Here is an 18,339-nt window from a genome sequence, read left to right on the forward strand (position 1 = left end):
AAAAAAAAAAAAAAAAAAAAAAAAAAAAAAAAAAAAAAGCAAAGTTATATATTTTCTTTCAAAGCTCTTTACTTTTACATACATTGTTGTAGCCAAAATGTAAAACAGAACTGTACATTTCTTTGCTATGGATCGCTTCTTTTTGTATACGAGATACTGAGTAATGGTTTTAAAAAGTGCAATCAGGCAGTCATGGGTCATATTGACCACGCCTTCACAGATCATCACACCGACATGGAAATCAAGAACTTTTAATCCTAGATGTGTATAAAAATAAGAAACTATTTTCTGTCTGTTTTTGTTGGCATGCTTGTGACACATGGGATCTTCCTTCGGACCTGACAGTAACAGCTGGTCTAGATTTAATTTTCCAGCTCTGGTTATGTTGTATTTTATTGATGTATAGATCCAACGTAAAGACCCTTCATAAATTGTTCATATTAAGTAATCAGTATGAATTTTTAAAAAGAAAAAGGTGTTATTTTAAAACTGGGACTTATAGTACAAAAATCAGGAAAATACTCAAGTATAAATTGTCTCAAAGTTTAAGAAACAAGACAACAGCATTGTATGCAATTTAGTACTGAGTAAAAATGCATGCACAATGTTATGCAAAACAATTCTAGCATGAAATAAATTTTGTATCATGGTTTCAGTGCCTGCTGTATAGTGTTAAAGGGAATCCTTTTCAGAAGTGATCAGGGGTTTCCAGAGACTTGCTTCTAAAACCTTGAATAAATACAGTGTTCTCAACAGAACTGTAGGAGAAAAGCTTGGTATTGCTTTGGTTCTAAAATGCTAACTTGGGTTAGTAGATAATAAATGAAGCCTGCAAACACTTGATACAACCAATGTCTGAAGAATCCACATCATTAGTAATTTTATGAGGAAAGATTAAAAAGCTCTATAATTATCTAGGTATCTTCCTTTTCCCTCCCCAAGAATAATAAAAGTTTGTCTTTTTAGCTGATGAAATGAATTCAGTTTCTTACTTTCTTGGACCTCATCGTTCCCTTGTTCTTCATTGAGCCACAGCAGTCCACCTGATACAAAACCCTGAAAGAAATCCAGGTGCCCAAGTAGTGCTTTATTTGCTACACAAAACATGCAGCAGTAAGAACCAAGAAACACAATAGGATTGGGTTTCACTTTAGATCCTGGAAATGACAGCTATGGACTATGTGTCAACAACATTTTGGAGAAGCACTTTCTTGAAGGAAGGATACATCCATCTTTATCCTCACATGAAGCTCTTTGAAAGAGTTAGAAACCTTTCAGACAGAAGCTGACACCTGGGGCTGCGGAAGTGAATGAAAATGGAACAGCGTCCCTAAAGCTTGGAGAAAGTAGAGATTAAAACAAAATAAAAACATAAGAAACTCTCATGGCTCCGGTAAGTGCTGAACTATAAGCAACAACAACAAAAACCAACTGCAGCTGGACTTTGTCTTCATAAAACTGCTACGAACGAAGAATGAAGGAGACTTCCAGCTGTGTTTTAGGAACAGGAGAAAGGCTGATGATGTGAACAAGTACATAATTAGATGAAGGACTGCAAAGAAGCTTTCTAACAGTACGTACTCAATTTCTACTTCAGTCAACTATCCCCTCTCCTAAGAAGTATTTTTCTCCTACTGTCGTTAAGCTGTTTTTCACAGCCGATGAACGGACAATTTTCTTACCTTCAGAGACAAGATCCAGGTTAATCCAGGATCCAAAAGTTGTCTAATGAACAACTTTCCCTCTTACAGCATATTAAGAAGCCAGAAATAGATTTCCCACATTTTTTATTTAATGCTAGAACTCAAGGGCCTAGTGTGAAGACTGCTCCATTACCATAATAAGGAACATGAACAATTCAGCCTTGTAAATCCCACATAGGTCTTCCCCTTCTGCAGTGCTTTGCATATATATGAGCTTTAGCTATAATGAACAGGTTGGGTACACGTGGCCTAAGGCAACTGTAATTCTGCGCTACTTTTTGCACTACCACATCTGCCAGCCCCATTTTCCTTTCAGTATTCCTTTTTCTAATTCAAGGTATCTGTGCCTTCAGGCACTCCCTGTAAAACCTTCAGAAACTCAATGGCACTTCCTACCTGGTGCTCCTCAAGAGATGCTCTGCAGCTTAAGACCCTACTGCTTCCCCTTGCACTATAGAAGCAGCACCAACAACTGGAAAGTTGATGTATAGTTGATGTATAATCCTACATTCAGTAGGATTTGCTGCACCAAATCCTGACACTGAGTTTAGTGAGAAACTTAACACAGCGTACAAGCTGCTTTACATTCAAAGAGGTTTTCTGGGTTATTAGAACATTAAACTCTTCAAACATGCTCACTCCCATCACAGGGGGTATATATTTTAATAAAAGAATTAAGATGCGTGGCTGAATTCTGGCCTCGCACTTGCAATAATGCCACCAACTGCTTCTAATGTCAGCCAAGGTAAAAGCAGTAGCATAGTCAGCAGCTGAGCTGAACTCTGCCCCTTTCCTGCTGAAAGTGAACATCTCGGTTTCTTCCCCTGGAACCTCATCTCCCAGCAATGGACAGCCAACCAGCTGAGCCTGCCTCAATACTGATGCTTCCTCCGACTGGCACTCACCGTGGGCTGCTGTCTATCACAGACAGCTCACCCCAGCCAAACACGTGCAGCCCTGTGCCCTTCTTTTCCTGGGCAACCCAGCTGTGCAAAGCACTCTCCACAGCTACCACTTTAGACAGCAAGGACATGAAGAGTGGTTTCTGCTCCCCCACTCCAACAAAGAACCTAGCTACTACCACTGTGGTAACAGTCATGCGCAGCAGTCATTAATCTGGATAAAGTGATTCTTCACATAAATTGCCTTCTTTCTTCCTAAAGTTTCAGGTCCAAGAGGAAAATACATCACTGAAACAAATGTCTGCTAGGACAAATGAGAAGACTGAAATACAACAGAGAGCGAGCAGGACTAAGGCAAGGACGCTCACAAGGAAACTGAGATCTGAGCCGCTTATGAAAGATATCCTGAGGCAATCCCAAGCACAGTTATTAGCCTGCCACTTTGCATATCCTCTGCGTGGATTCAAAGCGCAGCAGCACCCTGCTCTGCTTTCCATTTATACGCTGAGAACAACTTTGCCTCTGCACTCCCAGGAACTAACTTCACTTCGTGAAGATGTGCTTCAATTATGTAGGTTATTTTTAAGTCACTCATCTATTTGAGTTTGGGCATAAAACACCTGTCTGTTCAGAAGCCCCAAAGCTTCTGCACTCATCTAGGAGTGTAGGTGCACCCTTTCTCTTTCATGGGAATATGAATGCTTGTTTGTGATCAAGAGCGATATTTAAATTCAAATTCAGCCTCAAATTACAAAGTACATCCAGGAACTGTAGCTCTTGACTTGCTTTGCTTATCACATAAAACACAGGAAGTTTCCTGGCCCTGGCTGAGCAGGCCAGGCTTCCAGACCTCAGCTCTCCCAAAACTGTATGCAAGTACTTAGGGCCCAAACATCTCCATACAAAGAGCATGTGCTCCAAGGCTTTCACTGGCTTCTCTACTGCTCGCCATGGGGTTTGTCAGTCAGCCACACGCAGAGCGTTGCTGTCATATTGGCACAGTTACCGCTGAGGGCACACATGGCTGCAGGCATGCAGCTCAGCTGTGGCAATGTGACACCAACAGCTATGGAAAGAGGAAGGGATGGCAGGAAGACAGTGGTGCAGGGAGAATAGAAGGACAGCGGACTGGTCTAAAGAGCGGGGTGAGCAAACAGCAGGGTTGGGAGTATGAGAAGAACCAGCCGTGGGGGTAGTGGGGAGGATGAAGAAAGCAAGGAGAGAGGAAAGTAGGAGCACGAGGCTGACCTATAAACTTCAAGGACCGCTGGCCTGAAGCAGAGCCCTGGCTTGAGCATCGTAAGACTGGAATTTTATTCTTGGTTCTGCTGTAGACATGCTGAGTTACCTTGGCTGGGACTTGTCAATTTTTTGTGCCTCATCTCCTGTTTCTACCGTGTTGCCTCTTTTTAAAGTGTTCTGAGGACAAAAGATGAAAAGCAGAATTTAAGTAGAAATAGTTTTTCATAATTATGTACTCAGAATTAAGGCATCAGAGGAGAGCAGCAACTAGATTATGTAAGAGACACCATGCTTCCTGGTCTGCAGAAGAACACCGTGCTCTTACAGGGATTCCTTTCCTTTAGTACTTTAAAGCAAAGTATTATTATGGAGAATGATTAAGCACCCACACAGTTAAAATGACAGAGCATCTTCATTAGTGATTGGCAACTCCTCTGCTGCCCTAATTTAAGTACCACACGTCTTCATGCATTCAAATCAGTACAAACAAAACAAAAGCTAAACTCATTTGTCATTTGAAGCAAAAGAAAAAAAAAAATCATTTCAGAACATGAAAAATCTCCCAATTCTTGATTCTACTTTCAAATAATAATAATAATAATAATAATAATAATAATAATAATAGAGTAAAAACAGTCTTTCAGCAAAGTGTTCATATACACTTAAATTATGATGATCAGGGAACTGTCATCATACAGATTGTGCTGTGTATGAGTAACAAGTTGGTCTATAGACAAAAAGCAGTCTGGAAATAGAGGAGAAAGATGAAAATTGAGAGGCTCACAAACACAGGAATTGGACTTAGGCGTTTCCAACCTGCAAAGGCTTGCCTGAAAATGAATCAAAATCCAACAAGTCGCAAACCAAAAATGCCTGAAGTTTCAAAAAAATAGATGTTCATCTCCATGGCCAGCTTTCATTCAGGAATTACTTTGTTGCTCTTGATGCTAACTAAACTGAATAACATCTTCCCCATAACTCTGCAAATACATGTTTTCCCCCCTCTCCCATAACACAGCACAAGGTTCATCCAGGTCACAGCTCCAATACTCAAAGACCATCTTCACTGCCAAGTACTGTCGCATAGTTTCTTTCAATGTTCCACAGAGGCAGAAATGAATAAAAATTGCCTCTGCATTAAAACTGGGCAAATGCAGAAATGAGTGAAAGACGAATCCGTGAACAAAGTTAGCAAACAGCTGAAAACGTCCTTTGGTTCACTGAATAGCTGACTAGCAGGGTTACAAAATAACCACAGCAGCTTCACCTACCCAGTTTCTTCCATCAAATTCTAAGGTGCAAATGGAAAACACCTCCCTTTATTGTTATATTTTAGGGCCACTTCCATGCTAACTAACCATTTCATTTTAGGACTATTAAATCGTTCTTTCTAACACAGAGCAAGATGTCAGCATTTATCAGGAATTAAGAAAAACACAAAAGCTATTATAAAAAGAACAAAGCATGTACTTCCACGGTTATTTTTGGAAATAAATTAAGAGTTTGATATGTCTAAAGTTCCAATCTCCAGTTATTTTTTGAATCAGCTGTAGTCTTCTATCAGTCTGGCATAAAGCCCATTCTCTACTGTACATATTTTTAAACCATACTAGATGATTATCTACCATTTCTAGCCTTTGGGAAGCAAGTCATACATTTTCTTCGTAAGTATTTTTCTTCCCTTTTCAGCTGCTCTCAACTATAAGCTGATAGTAAATAACAAAAGCATGACCAAAAACTGGTGAAGAAATTTAGAGCCTTTTAAAAGACATTATCTAGTTAAGAGAAAATGCATGAGGCTTGCCATATGGAGAGGGCTTTTTAGTGAAATCATAACCACAATGTAATGAGAAAGATCTGCCATCATCTTGACGATGAAACTGACTTGAAGTCTCGCAAAAGTCAGGTAAAAGTTTGACCCAGAATTTGTGGGATTTAGTGGAAAAGTAGAAAAGATTAGCTTATGTGCTGGGCAGGTCTCACAGGTCTGAATTAAAGATTTCCAAGACTGGAAGGTGAGAACACATGATGCTGTTTCAACTGAAGAGAACTGGAAATTTCAAGATGCCTTATGTGCAAGAACAAAAGCTCACAGCAAGTCTAAAATTCATGTTCTTAACAAACAATGAGAGAGGGAGAGCTATAACATCCAGAAAGCAGAACAGCTTGTGTTTGTACCTCAGCTTACTTGCATCATACCAGTATGAATGCTGTACAGGGCCTTCATTTTGAATTCCTGCCCTCCCTTCACCTGCTTTACCCGACTATGCTAGGCTTTTTCTACTGCCACTCATTTGTTTGTCCACAGTCTCCTTTCTTCTGTACATCCAAACTTACCTCCTTCCTCCGTTTTCCATCCCCAACTTAAAGTCTTATGTCTCCAAAATGTCAGATAAAACAAAACCAAAGCACATTCCAAGCAGAAAAGCATAAAGTCAATCAAGGGACTACACAAAGTCAAGTAACTTAGTGACTGCTAAGTGGCCTAAACAAATCCTCCAAGAAAAAGAAACTTCTGAACCTAGCATCTTCCTACTTGCAGCATTTTTTAAAATGGCACAGAAGTGTCTTGCACAGGTTCACATGGAGGTTGGTTGTGTAGCAACTGCAGATGTCCTATGGCTTCAAACAAGAGAAATATGTACAGCAGCTTCCTTCGCCTCCTCTGCCCAAAAGCCTAAGATCTCTCTGGTCTGAGGGCAAAGAGTTCAAAACTTCATCCATCTCCTCACACACACACCTCATTGGCATGAGAAGGGAAGAGAGAATGGCTAAACAGACACTTCTTGCCTTCTTCCAGTGTTACACACTGGGAAAATATTACAAACCTTGTTAACTTATTTGCATCTGAACGTATCTTGCTTAAGAAAAAAGGTTGTTTAGCACTAAAGACCTGCATAAACACATCCTCTTTGCACTGCAGAAACATTAGCATAGCATGCTGGCTCTGCATTTTGCTTTGCAAAGACTGACCTTCTCCGGGACACCGATCAGCAATATCTCCTGAGCAGCAGCAACAAAGAGCATTTCTTTGCTTGACTGAAAGCCTTCCACTGTGTGCTCCCTTCCTTAGGGCAGAAAGACTCTGCTGATACTGTACAATGTTTTATTCTGCAAACAAAGCATGCTGACATACAAAACATAGCATTCGTTTCTGAATGAATAACTTTTTCCACATTCAACCACATACAGTCTTCAATAAGCTGTCATTCATTCTTCGTACTACAGCAGCATCTTGAGATCCTGACTAACTGCAAAGGATGTATGTAGTACATCAAGTTCTCAAGACAAGATATTACTTCCCAGTGTTTTCAATATATATAGGCAAGAGAAAGAAACAGAGAAAATGCAGTTCCCCTCCTTTGAAAAGATTAACAACACAGGCAACATGAAACTCAAGAACAGAACCAGGAACAAATAAACAGACACTTTCTTCTTTAAAATGTCAAAACATTCTTCACATTTCCAAAGGCAAGCATGAAAGAATGACCAGTTCAAATAACCACGTCCCATTTATTTGTTACATTAGTTAGATTCCTCTGAAAGGGACTGCACCAACAGCTTACTCAACCAAAACACACCTAATACAGCAAAACCTAGGGCCTGTGGGTCACATACTAGCTATCATTAACCAATGAACAAAATTATTCTCAGCATACTTCCCACTGAAACAAGATAATGTTTATTCAGTGCACAGATATGAGGAAAATGAAAGAAGGAACTCCAGATGAAACTGCCTAAAAAGCATGAGCAACTGTTCAATGCATGTATCAGAGAGGTTGTTTTAGGCAGAAAATAGTACTGAGGAGTCAATAAATAGCAGCCTGGTCAGAGAAGTAAAAAGTGTCTGAAGTAGCAGTCTAGAACAGGGTATTACTGTGAAGAACCACAACCGACAGAGATGAGAAAATGGAAGATTAAATCTTGCATACAGTGGAAGATTCAATTTTGCACTTTTTGCAGTTGGTCCCATTCTGTTATTCTAACAGTTTCCTTCAGTATCTGCAATGCAGTTATAACCAGCTTCTTACTACAGATTTCTTCTCCACTGAACAGAAAGACAAAACATCTGAAAATGAGGCCATGAACTGTAACCACTGAAAGAGCAAGGAGAAAAAACCTCAGAGCCCATATACCTCCCTCCCCCTTGTGAGTTAGCTGACAGGTCAATACAGTTTTGCCATCCTATTTTCTAACAGCCCTTCTCTTAGTATTTTGCAATTCTATAAAGCCTCCTCCCTGGCAAACCCTCATTTAAAAATTAAACCACTGTTTAGTAACAGTAGTTCTCATTAAAAGGTGTGTTTACCACACAGTAGTACTCCCTATATTTAGAACTTGACATACATCAAATATCACAGCAAATTTAACTATCGTGGGTGGTAAACATCTAGTTTAATGGCATCCACTGCATTTGTGTGAAAGAGTTCTATAAATAGCTTCCAAAATTCTGCTCACCATAGGCAGTTAATAGTACCTGAAGACAACTTACACTTTTCTCCCACCACAATCAGTGTAAGGCATATGTTTCTCTACCCAGCACTCACCTGGGGCTAGTATTGTGGGCACACTGATCAGAACCTCAGATGGACTGCCAAGCTGATGCGAAAGCTGACACTACCAGGAGCATTCTGGTCTGCCTTTTAAGCTAGAGAACTTGTAAAAAGTTTCTGTTTATATCTGGAAGCCTTCCTATTCGACTGCAGCTACAAATACGTCAGCTATGTTGGATCAAACTGTCCTCAGCAGCTACAACTGACTTACGCTCTTTGACAAGACCTCTTCTGTTGTTTCCAAGGGCTCTCAGAAGATTCTCTTTCCTATCAGTAGCTTCAAGAACTTTAGGTTTAATTTTCAAGTTAATAATAATTTGTGTGGATCTGCAGCCCTGTGGATATATATTGAATGGATGTCTGGCACAGAAGATAATTCCTCAGAAACGCTGTTCCTCTCAGTTTAATCAACACGTAGCTTATTTCAGAAGGGCCTCATTTTCTCCTTTTGCCAGTCTTCTAAATCGTATCTACTTTCTCAAAATCCTGATCTTGTGTTTAAAATGTGCATATGCCTCTATTTATGTTCACTGGCATTTCTCTTTTCAACTGGATTTCTTAAGATGCTGGGAGATCAAAACTTCAATAAAAGCTGGCAGGTGCAACACATGCTCATCGTGACATGCAGATACATTAATAAAAGACCAGAGCTGGCCCCATGTTTCCACCTTCTCACACTGTTTCCTCAATCTTTTTTTTTTTACATTAGACTGAATTTTTACACTAATGATAAGTGATTAGACAGGCAGTTTCCTCCTCAAAGACTTCTTAAAAAGACAAGAAAGAGTCATTCATTCTTCAATATTGCATCAAGGCAAAACGTCATTCTACCTGTGGGTAAGAAAGTTAGTTCCTGTACAAAGAACCCATGACATAATTTTTTAAAATAACTGTTTGATTTTTATTTTTCCCATACTGTTCTAAGCACGCTCATTTCTTATAGTTTGGGAACAAACTTCCGCACTTTCCAGCTGCCATGTTAATCTCAGGCAATCTTCTTGAAGAACTTCTGAGCTACGCAACCCAACGACGTCCATCCACATCCATGTTGCTAAGATTTCTGGTGTCCTGAGTCTAACGTGGAGTTTTGACAAAGAGCCAAGGAGTGTCCTGCCCCACATCCAATTAAGATCTGTTCTGCATAACCAAGAGCTTTCACTGGCTTTGGCACATGAATGTTTGCTTCTGTGCCGTCACCACACATCCCATGTTCGTTCCATCCCCAAGAGAAGCAACAGCCACCTAGAAGAGAAGATACAAAACACTGAATAAAGACAAAAACTACAACAGTTTACTAGTTTAAGGAGAAGGATTAGCCATGTTGTCTTCTGACTAGAGTCTAATAAATTCTGCTTAGGTGAGAAAAAAATGTTCTCGTTCTCCTGAAAATTTCAATGAAACAACATGTTATTCTTTATCACTTCATATTATAATAGCATAAGAGATTAAAAGAATAAAGACTTTTGAAAATCACTTAGTAAATACACTGCTCAATATTTATCCAGTGCCCACAGGAATCACTCAATATTTTAATAACCCTTCCTGAAATGGGATTCCTATCTTTCAAGTTCACTTTTGTAAGCAAAATTTGGTAGCACAAACTGAACTTAGTGACTTCAATTCACACAGCACAGCCTGTAAGATTGAGGGACAAGGGCCACGAGGCAGAAAAACAATAGTTCATTGCTGCTTTCAAGTGAGTAGGAATGAAATCTCACCTTTTCCTTTACATGGACAACATGCCTTACTCTCAAGCAGCACACCTCTTCCGTTTGCTTTGGTACTACTATACTGCTGTTATTATCCTGATTTTCCTTCATTATCTTTTTTTTATCTCCTATTTTATATCCCAAATCATGGTCCATGCATTAACATTATCCTACAGTACTCTTTCTTAAAGCACAACAAGTAAATTCTGTCCCATAAATAGCTAGCATAAGAAAAAAACCAAACCAACCCCTGTCTTCTTTCATTAACAAGGGATATTTCTTCCCAACTTCCTTTTCCTTATTCAGCCATCACAGAATTGTCTGTGAATTTCTGTAAAGAAAAAGGAATCCATGCTGTAAGAGAGCGATGTTTCTGATGCCAGTGTAATTTCTGATATGCAGCAGGTATGACAGCATGAAGCGCCACTCTGGAGTACAAATAATCAGAAAAAAAGCCAGAATTCACCAAATTTAATCTCAGTCACAATTCTGAAATCATTTTACTTTCCAAAATTGGCAAATCAATTGCTCCATAGGTATACTCTCCTCCAAACTCCACTCTCATCCTGTGTCTCTACATATTACTCTATCAAAAGTTCTCTTCTGTAACTATTTGTAAATGTTACTGAAATCAGATAAAGAGCTTTTATTTTCTTGATGCTCTTTGAAGAAATAGACTACTGCAAAACACTGCTAGAATGCCACAGTGAGCCAAATACAGCTCACCTCATCCAGAAATGGTAGTTCTCATCCTAGAAGGCTCCAAATTCTCTCAATAGCATGCATGTGCAATATCAACAGCTGAACATACAGCACAAATGCACATGCTGTAGAAATGTACCAAGAAGCATGCAACAGATCACATGTAAAGACCACTGAATAGAACATCTAAGAGGTTAACACTTTTATTTTTATTAAGGTACCAGGTAAAAATATTTATGTAGATATTAACAAGCAGCAAAAAGTCATCATTAACAAAGAGACTAAAACTGATCACATAAAAATTATTCAGGGAAATTGTCAAGCTCAAAACCATCTGCATGTAAGGAAAAGCATTCTTTTGCACAGTTGCTAAAACATGGATCCTGCAGAATAAGCCTAATGAGAGTGGGAAGACTTCCAAATTTAATGAAAAGGGAATGTAACATGCTCTTACATTAACAAGAAGACTATAGTAAGCCTTTTGTGACGAGGCCACTAGCAATTAGTACAATGACTAAAATGCAGCGTGCTGATTTGCTGGTATGGGGACTCACTGCATCTGAATGGTTGTGGGGTTTTTTTTCATCTTATTCCAACAGGACAACAGAAAGGAAATCAAAAATTTTGTTCACCTTCAGTTACAAACTGCTCAACAAGGTATTTATGATATAATAAATATATTAAGAAACAGATAGTAGTCTCTTGAATTGAGAAACAGACCTAAACATCTTTTTAAAAAATTTACAAGCTAAGAAAACCACCCACAAGAATATCTGTCAGAGTCAGAAACACTGAATCTTCTACACTACTCTCCAAGCATTCTCCCAGCATGCAAAAAGTGCAACAAATGCATCCCTGCATCCAGCTCCAGCAAGCTTCATGTTAACTGAGACAGGCTGAGAGGGAAAGCTGGCAATAGGGCATACATGCAGAGTAACTAGGATTTATGAAAGGCCACGCACAGATATATGGGGAGCCAGGCAGGAACCTGAAAGGCCGAGGGGGGAGCTGACAGATATAGAATAACAAGGCACAAAGAAGGCTCTCATCAACATTGAGTCACATGTCCCAAAAAGCTAAAAGGCAGAGAGTCTTTTTGGCACAAAAAGGAAGGTGTGCGATACCTTGGATACCTACATCTGCCTGGGGAAAATGTTCTGAAAGGTTCGGGCACAAAGAGGCCAGCTGCTAGATTTCTGTCAGAGAATGTGCAGAGAACACACTGAGGGCATTTTTTGCCCTCTCATTAACGAACCATGCAGGAGAGCCAGCAATATGGCCATGGGGCACTGGCTGGGAGGGAATGTGCAGACTTGGGATTCACTGGCACAGAAGCTGAATCCAGTGAAGACCAAAAATAATGAAGCGCTTACTGAAAAAAAAAACTACATAGAAGGAATAGATGCAGAGCTCAATGCCTTCATTAAAGGGAACTAATGGTTATCCTCTGGCCAAAGGAAGCCAGTTTCATTTTAATTCCTTTTTCTTCCCATACACACACATTTTGTTTTATTTTATTTTAGTTTGATGGGGGGAACTATGAGAGGGCTGGGGATGGCAAATATTTCCTGCTCAGAATAGAAGAATTCATTTGGAAGGGACCTACTTTCACCAAGTCCAACTGCTTGACCAGCCTCAGGGCTAACCTAAATGCAGTTCAAGCATTTTCAATTCTTTCTGTTCAGTTTATTACTGATAAAAACCTACAAGTTTGTCAGCCTAGGCCATGATGGCAAGAAGAGATTGCAGCAATGACTACCAGGCTTTTCTCAGTGTAACTTCAGTGACAGCTGCAATCCACAGCTTGATTCAGCTGGAGGGATGCACTCTTAGTTAAAAACAAGCTGCAGTATCTTGGATGGGATTCTGGGGCAGTGGAGGTTTAATTCGCTCCTTATCACCAAGTACTCCGTTCTTCAGATGAGAAGACTGAATGCTAGGAAGTAAGCAGCTTTGGATGAGATTTCAGTGCATTTCAACCACCTACAAGACAAGTGATTTAGCTATAGGCACCCTCAAGTCTTCTTTAATAGTCAATGGAGGCAATTCATCTTACCTAAACACCGATGTCAAAAGCAAATTTATCTCACTCTGGTGATTACAGAAGGAGACCAATTGTCTTAGCCCAGGCAGATCATATTGAACAGCTGAAGATAGGTTATGACAAATCACATCTTGCAATGAGTCTGAAGGTAAAGTAAAATCCCTTGGAAACAAGGAATCTACAAACACTGCTGCTGCCTAGTTTCAGGCTGCAACCTGTCTGCTTCTAACCCACTGTGCCCTGGAGACCAACCAGTGAGATCTTTAAAAGCCTCTTTCTTTTCTTTCTCTGTGCACCCGCTCCCACTCTTCCAGCCACACATACACAAAAGGAAGCTGGCTTTAAAGACAGCTCGAGTATCTTGAACTAAGGTATTCAGCAGACAAATTTGCATATTAAGGATACATCAAAGTATTTTAGCATTGCTCTATAATTAAGCTCTGCGCTCTCAGCAGTGCTCCAACATTTCAAAAAATATTCTCTTAACTTTCAATCAGTGCTACTCTACAGATGGTCACAGATAAAGTTATAGTTGGCAAGAGACTGGCAATTTGCTAGGAGCAAATCTGAGAACTTCAAACAGAACCAGGGCAGAACCAAGAACAAAATGCATTGTATCAGCCACCCCTTTTGACTACTAGCAAACGCTTTAAACCTTACAAAGCACAATGTAATATACAAAGGATTTAGACTGTATCTCCCCTAAGAAGTGGTAAAATACAAAGAAATAAAAAGTCTTCCTATGTTTTCATGATACCTAGTATCCAAGATTAGCATGCAAAATACAAGTATAGATATATCTCTACCACTACTGCATTTTAGTTAGCAAGAGTTATTCTGTCATTAGAGGAAAACATTTGCAATTTTAAAACATAAGAAACAGTTACTATCAACTCTTTTCCGCAGAAAGACATGGAAACATAGAAGTAACTACAAGAACACTCCAAACATTCTGCAAAGTCTTGTAACAGGCTAAGTTTAGTAAGTAGAATATAAGACAATGTGACTCCAAGGCATTTTATGTCACCTCCCAAAGTAGGAAGGAGCCCTGTGCAACGCAGCACCCGCTTCCTTGCAGAGCTGCACTCGCACCCACCTCTCAAGAAGTGAGTTGGCATGGCCTCCAGGCAGCCTCACCAACTGCCGTTGAAGTTTCTCAGGACCATGATGCTCAGAAACATGCACCTGACTTCACTGAAAGTTAGAGCAAACCCACGGGCACTGCAGCTCTCACTTGAAGTGCAGATAAGAAAAAACATGTCTTGATATCAAGCATGAACTCAAGTTGCTAGAGACATGCTGACTTCCAAGTTGGCCTCCAGACAGTTAGCATCCCCAGTGTCTCTCCCAGACACCAGACCAAGATCACTCATTCCCTCCCCAGCACAGTGGTACCCAAGTGACAAGTCAGCTGCCCTCATGTCAAGCACCCTGGCTGAGCCTGGCACCTACGGAGGACAGCTTCCCACTGCCATCCAGCAGGGACTCACAGCACACACCTGCAGCAAGCACCACATGGATAGAAGGATACACATCTAATGCAAATTTCACTTGAAATGGCAAAGCCCAGTTTATAGCTTCTCCTTCAGCACCAGTATCCATTCCTCTGTAGAGAAACAGGGAAAAGACAAAGCAACAATAGCCCTTATAAAAAAAAAAAATTGTTTTCTCATACAAATGTGATGCATTTGCCTATACACTGTTTTTATGCATCAGACAAATAAGTAAGCCCACTCACTAGTGGTAGAGGCATCTTGTTAATACACAACAGGAATGGAGATTTCTTTGTTTTTACAGAGCAAAAGAAAGCAGTAGCTCAGTGGCTCACTGCACAAATTAGCATGCATCTACTGAAAAGAATCCTTCCACATTATACCAGACAAGCCCTGGCTTAGGTCCATCACAGTTCTAGTTCACAAGGGACTTTATTTGCTCCTTCACAGTTATGCATTGCCATTCTGAAAACAAAAAGCCGAAGAAATGCACAAAATTACATTCTAGGATTTAAAAACAATGTACTTGTAACTTTAGATTCCTTGTGTTTCCACATTATCAGTTTTTGTGGAAGAACTGAAGTTCTGTAAGAGGGGGGTGTTTGCTTTGCTGTGAGTAGGTAGCAAAAAGGTGAATCTATTGCAAGCATTAATTGTTCACATTTCTGTTTTCACAGGCAAACGCCAGTGGTACTTCTTATGACTAAGGCTCACGGGTGCTGCACAGGGTTTTCCTTTTGGTATTACTCAAACATTTCAATTCCTTCCAGCAGGAATGCATCTCCACCTCAACACCGAACAAAATGCGGACTCACGACTCTGTGCGAGGCTGAATGTATCTGGCCCACTGACAATACATGAGGATTATATCATACATGAAACTGCTGCAGTGCAGAGAGGAATAAGCATTAAAGATGCTTGCTTTTTACACCTGTAGAAGATGAATCTTTACATTTTGCTCTCACAGCATAGGACAAGAACACCTCGCAAAGTTGTCAGTGAGGAGATTTGTGATAAGGCTCTGAATGCAGCACTGCTGTCTGCTCCACTGGAACATCAGGTGTGGCAGTGACGTTCCTACCCACAGCTTCCATCCCTGCTTCTCGGACTGACAGGCATGACATATGTCAGTGCTCTAACTCTGTATGACCAGCACTAGGCAATCGGGGCCTCAGCACTGAGACAGGGGCTGCAGTCCCATGACTATTTCTGTGTGACATCAAGAAAAACAAATGGAAAATGCCTGTTACTAAATGCTTAGTAAGAGGATGCTCATGGAAAGTAAAACAGCCGAAGCAATATGTCAAAACACACCAAGAAGTGACGAGTCATTTAAGTGCCCCAGACCACATGGTGCCACAGCCATTTGTGCCAACACGGGCATAACGCATTCCTGTGTCAAATTTATATATGCTTTAAGCAGAAATAAATGATTATTCAAAGAAAAGGAAGGGACAGCTGCAACTTGTTCTGACCTAGAACACTACAGCCAAGACCGAGAACTGAAGGAACTGAAGGCCATCTTCAGCACAGCCTAGGAAAAGTAACAGATAATGAGAAGTACAGAGATGAACACATGCAAGACTCTGACAAGCCCTTCAACCTGCGCTACAGCCACATGCAACTTACTGCGTACACAGTGTAAACCAGAAAGGCAGAAGTTAGAGACAGCAAGGTGAGCAGCAGCATGAAAGTGAAACGGTGCTTCCTTATCTGTTGGTTGAAATTAGAAGAGATCACGTTGGGGTCTCTTAGGAATCCTCTCCTCAAGCAAGAAGAGCTAGGTAGAAGAGCATTTTGGAAATGATTTGGCACTTTGTGGTTTTTAGAAAGCAGCTCTTTGTACCACACCCCAGTCTAGTTACAAGCCTGTCATTTTAAGGAGATCATGCATGTTAGGCTGTCAGCCCTTGGCAACTTATAAAAAATAAGTATGATAAAACAGAAGGTAAAAAGACATTTATCTCCAATTTCTTCTTGTCTGACTGCTACTCCCTTTCCCTGAAGGGCTGTTTGCACCAATAAAAGAGAATGTTTTGTTCCGGGATTTGTTTCTGAACACGTCCTTTTCTGGAGAATGCAATTCTCTGTAACTCAGAACCAAGAGGTGACACACATAAACCTTCTGGCCATCTTCTGTAGAATAGCTTTGTGCTTAAATGGGCTTTAGTTTGGACGTATCCCCTTTCATTTTCCTTTATAACTGCAAGGCTGCATTTTGGTCTAGCTACAAGACACATTATATGAATGTGTGTTACTGCTGAGCGAAGATTAAACAACTGCTTGCAGATATTAAAGCGAGGGCTTTTCTTTTTTTTCCCATGCTTAACAGGTGGACTGGACTTTGAGGTGAAGTCCAGAAGTCATGAGCAGAAGTGTTAGAAACACAAGAGCAAAGTTGAGGAAAGAAGCAGGCATTGAGTTTCTCAGTTCCCTCCATACTGATTGTACTGGCAGATTTGCTCACAGCTATGGAAACCTCACCTTATAGAAGCAATTAAAACCCAGCAGTTAAATTATTAGGTTACCTTACTTTGACAGAGTTTCAAGCTGCAATGTTAGCATAGCACAACGGCTCAGATAATAGTTCCCTGCAAGAGCAGGCACTGCAGTTTCAACAGTGATAGCACTGCAGTGTATGTGTACATGTGAGAGCTTTAAAATACCTAGCTTGGTGCAAGCTACAGCATAGCTGGAAAAAAGGGATTCAGGACGAGCTGATTTACCTTCCATTCTGGGCAGGATTTGTGGATTACTTTTTTGTGCTGCACTGTTGTTCTTGATTTAGGCTACTTGTATCTGGTTCAGACGTGCCTATACCACACTGTACTGTAGTGCAAGTGCACATCTAATAAATCTCCTACAGACCACGTGCCTTGCCTGTCTCCGTTTTTGTGTCTGCTGTTATGGGGATTCTCAAACCAGCCATCACGCTGGGTGTCTGAAGGGGTTAACTCAGGATCTACTCAGAAGCAAAACAACAGCTGGGTCACTTAGGCACCTAAAATGAGCAAAAAGTAAACGACTTAAGACAGTGTTAACATTAGGATGTTCACTCTGCTGCCACTTAAAACCATCATTTCCCTCACACAGCACAGTCTTGGGAACTAATCACATCCCTTCAAAGAAGGAAACAGAGAGTGACTTTGACAGAGTTATGAAAAGAGATGAAACCAAGCAAGCAAAAAAAAAAAAAAAAAAAAAAAAGAAAAAAATCCCATGATTTAGACTTCATAGAGCTTAAGTGGTTTACTTCAAGTGCGTGCACCAAAAATAAGCTGCATTTGTTTAGACACAGATAAAGCACAATGGTTTGGTCTTTTTTACCCTAGATTGGCTCTGCTGGGCTGTGCTTGTGTTAACTTCCAATTGCAGGTAAAACAGAAATTGAAGAAAAGCACCTTACAAAACAAATAAAAAACCCAATATATAATCCTACAAAGCAATCCCACCACAAACTGCACCCTGAATCCCATCCACATGGTTTGGCTGTTCTGAAACCAGCGAGTTTTCAGCAAAAAAACTTTCTCTAAAGCAGAACCCAAGTGTTCTAGCTCTTTCAATTCCTTAAGAGATAACAAAAGTTTGGAGGCTTCAGCCGTATCATTCAGGCAAGCAAATTATGCCAGATATTATTTATCAGAGAAGGCACACAAACTCTTTCCTTTTCCAGGTAACCAATAGCTCGGAAGACCAGAAACCTAAGAATATAGCCACTACTTTTCTGCTGTAGTTTTCAAGCAGTATTTGAAATCCAAGTAAGCGTTCTGGAAAACCTAAGCAAATGATCAATAGCAGATGTAGAAGTAGTGGGAGAATAGGCTATCTCAGGTATGGTGGGCAAAAAATGAGCATCATACCATAAGAATTAAAAATGCTCAGCAAGAGAATCAAAGCAGACAGCTTCAAAAAAGAAAGTGCCCAGGAGGCAGGATTGGATCTGTTTCTCCAAACATCACTTCAATTCCATATATGATTGCTGAGGGAAGTC

General features: G+C 40.3%; 1 protein-coding gene across 1 annotated transcript in view; it reads right to left on the reverse strand.

Annotated features, from left to right (window-relative positions):
• Positions 1 to 7,502: 7,502 nt before the first annotated feature.
• The window catches only part of SERGEF (secretion regulating guanine nucleotide exchange factor), a 130,094-nt gene continuing 119,257 nt past the window's right edge, over positions 7,503 to 18,339 (reverse strand). The window contains exon 11 of the mRNA XM_042814806.1: positions 7,503 to 9,642. Coding sequence (XP_042670740.1) covers positions 9,452 to 9,642 — 191 coding nt within the window. The 3' untranslated portion in view covers positions 7,503 to 9,451. The remainder of the gene's footprint in view (positions 9,643 to 18,339) is intronic.

The sequence above is a fragment of the Centrocercus urophasianus genome, unplaced genomic scaffold, assembly GCF_019232065.1.
Source record: "Centrocercus urophasianus isolate 14NV4802_14NV808 unplaced genomic scaffold, USGS_Curo_1.0 seq_14, whole genome shotgun sequence".
NCBI classification, from domain to species: domain Eukaryota; kingdom Metazoa; phylum Chordata; class Aves; order Galliformes; family Phasianidae; genus Centrocercus; species Centrocercus urophasianus.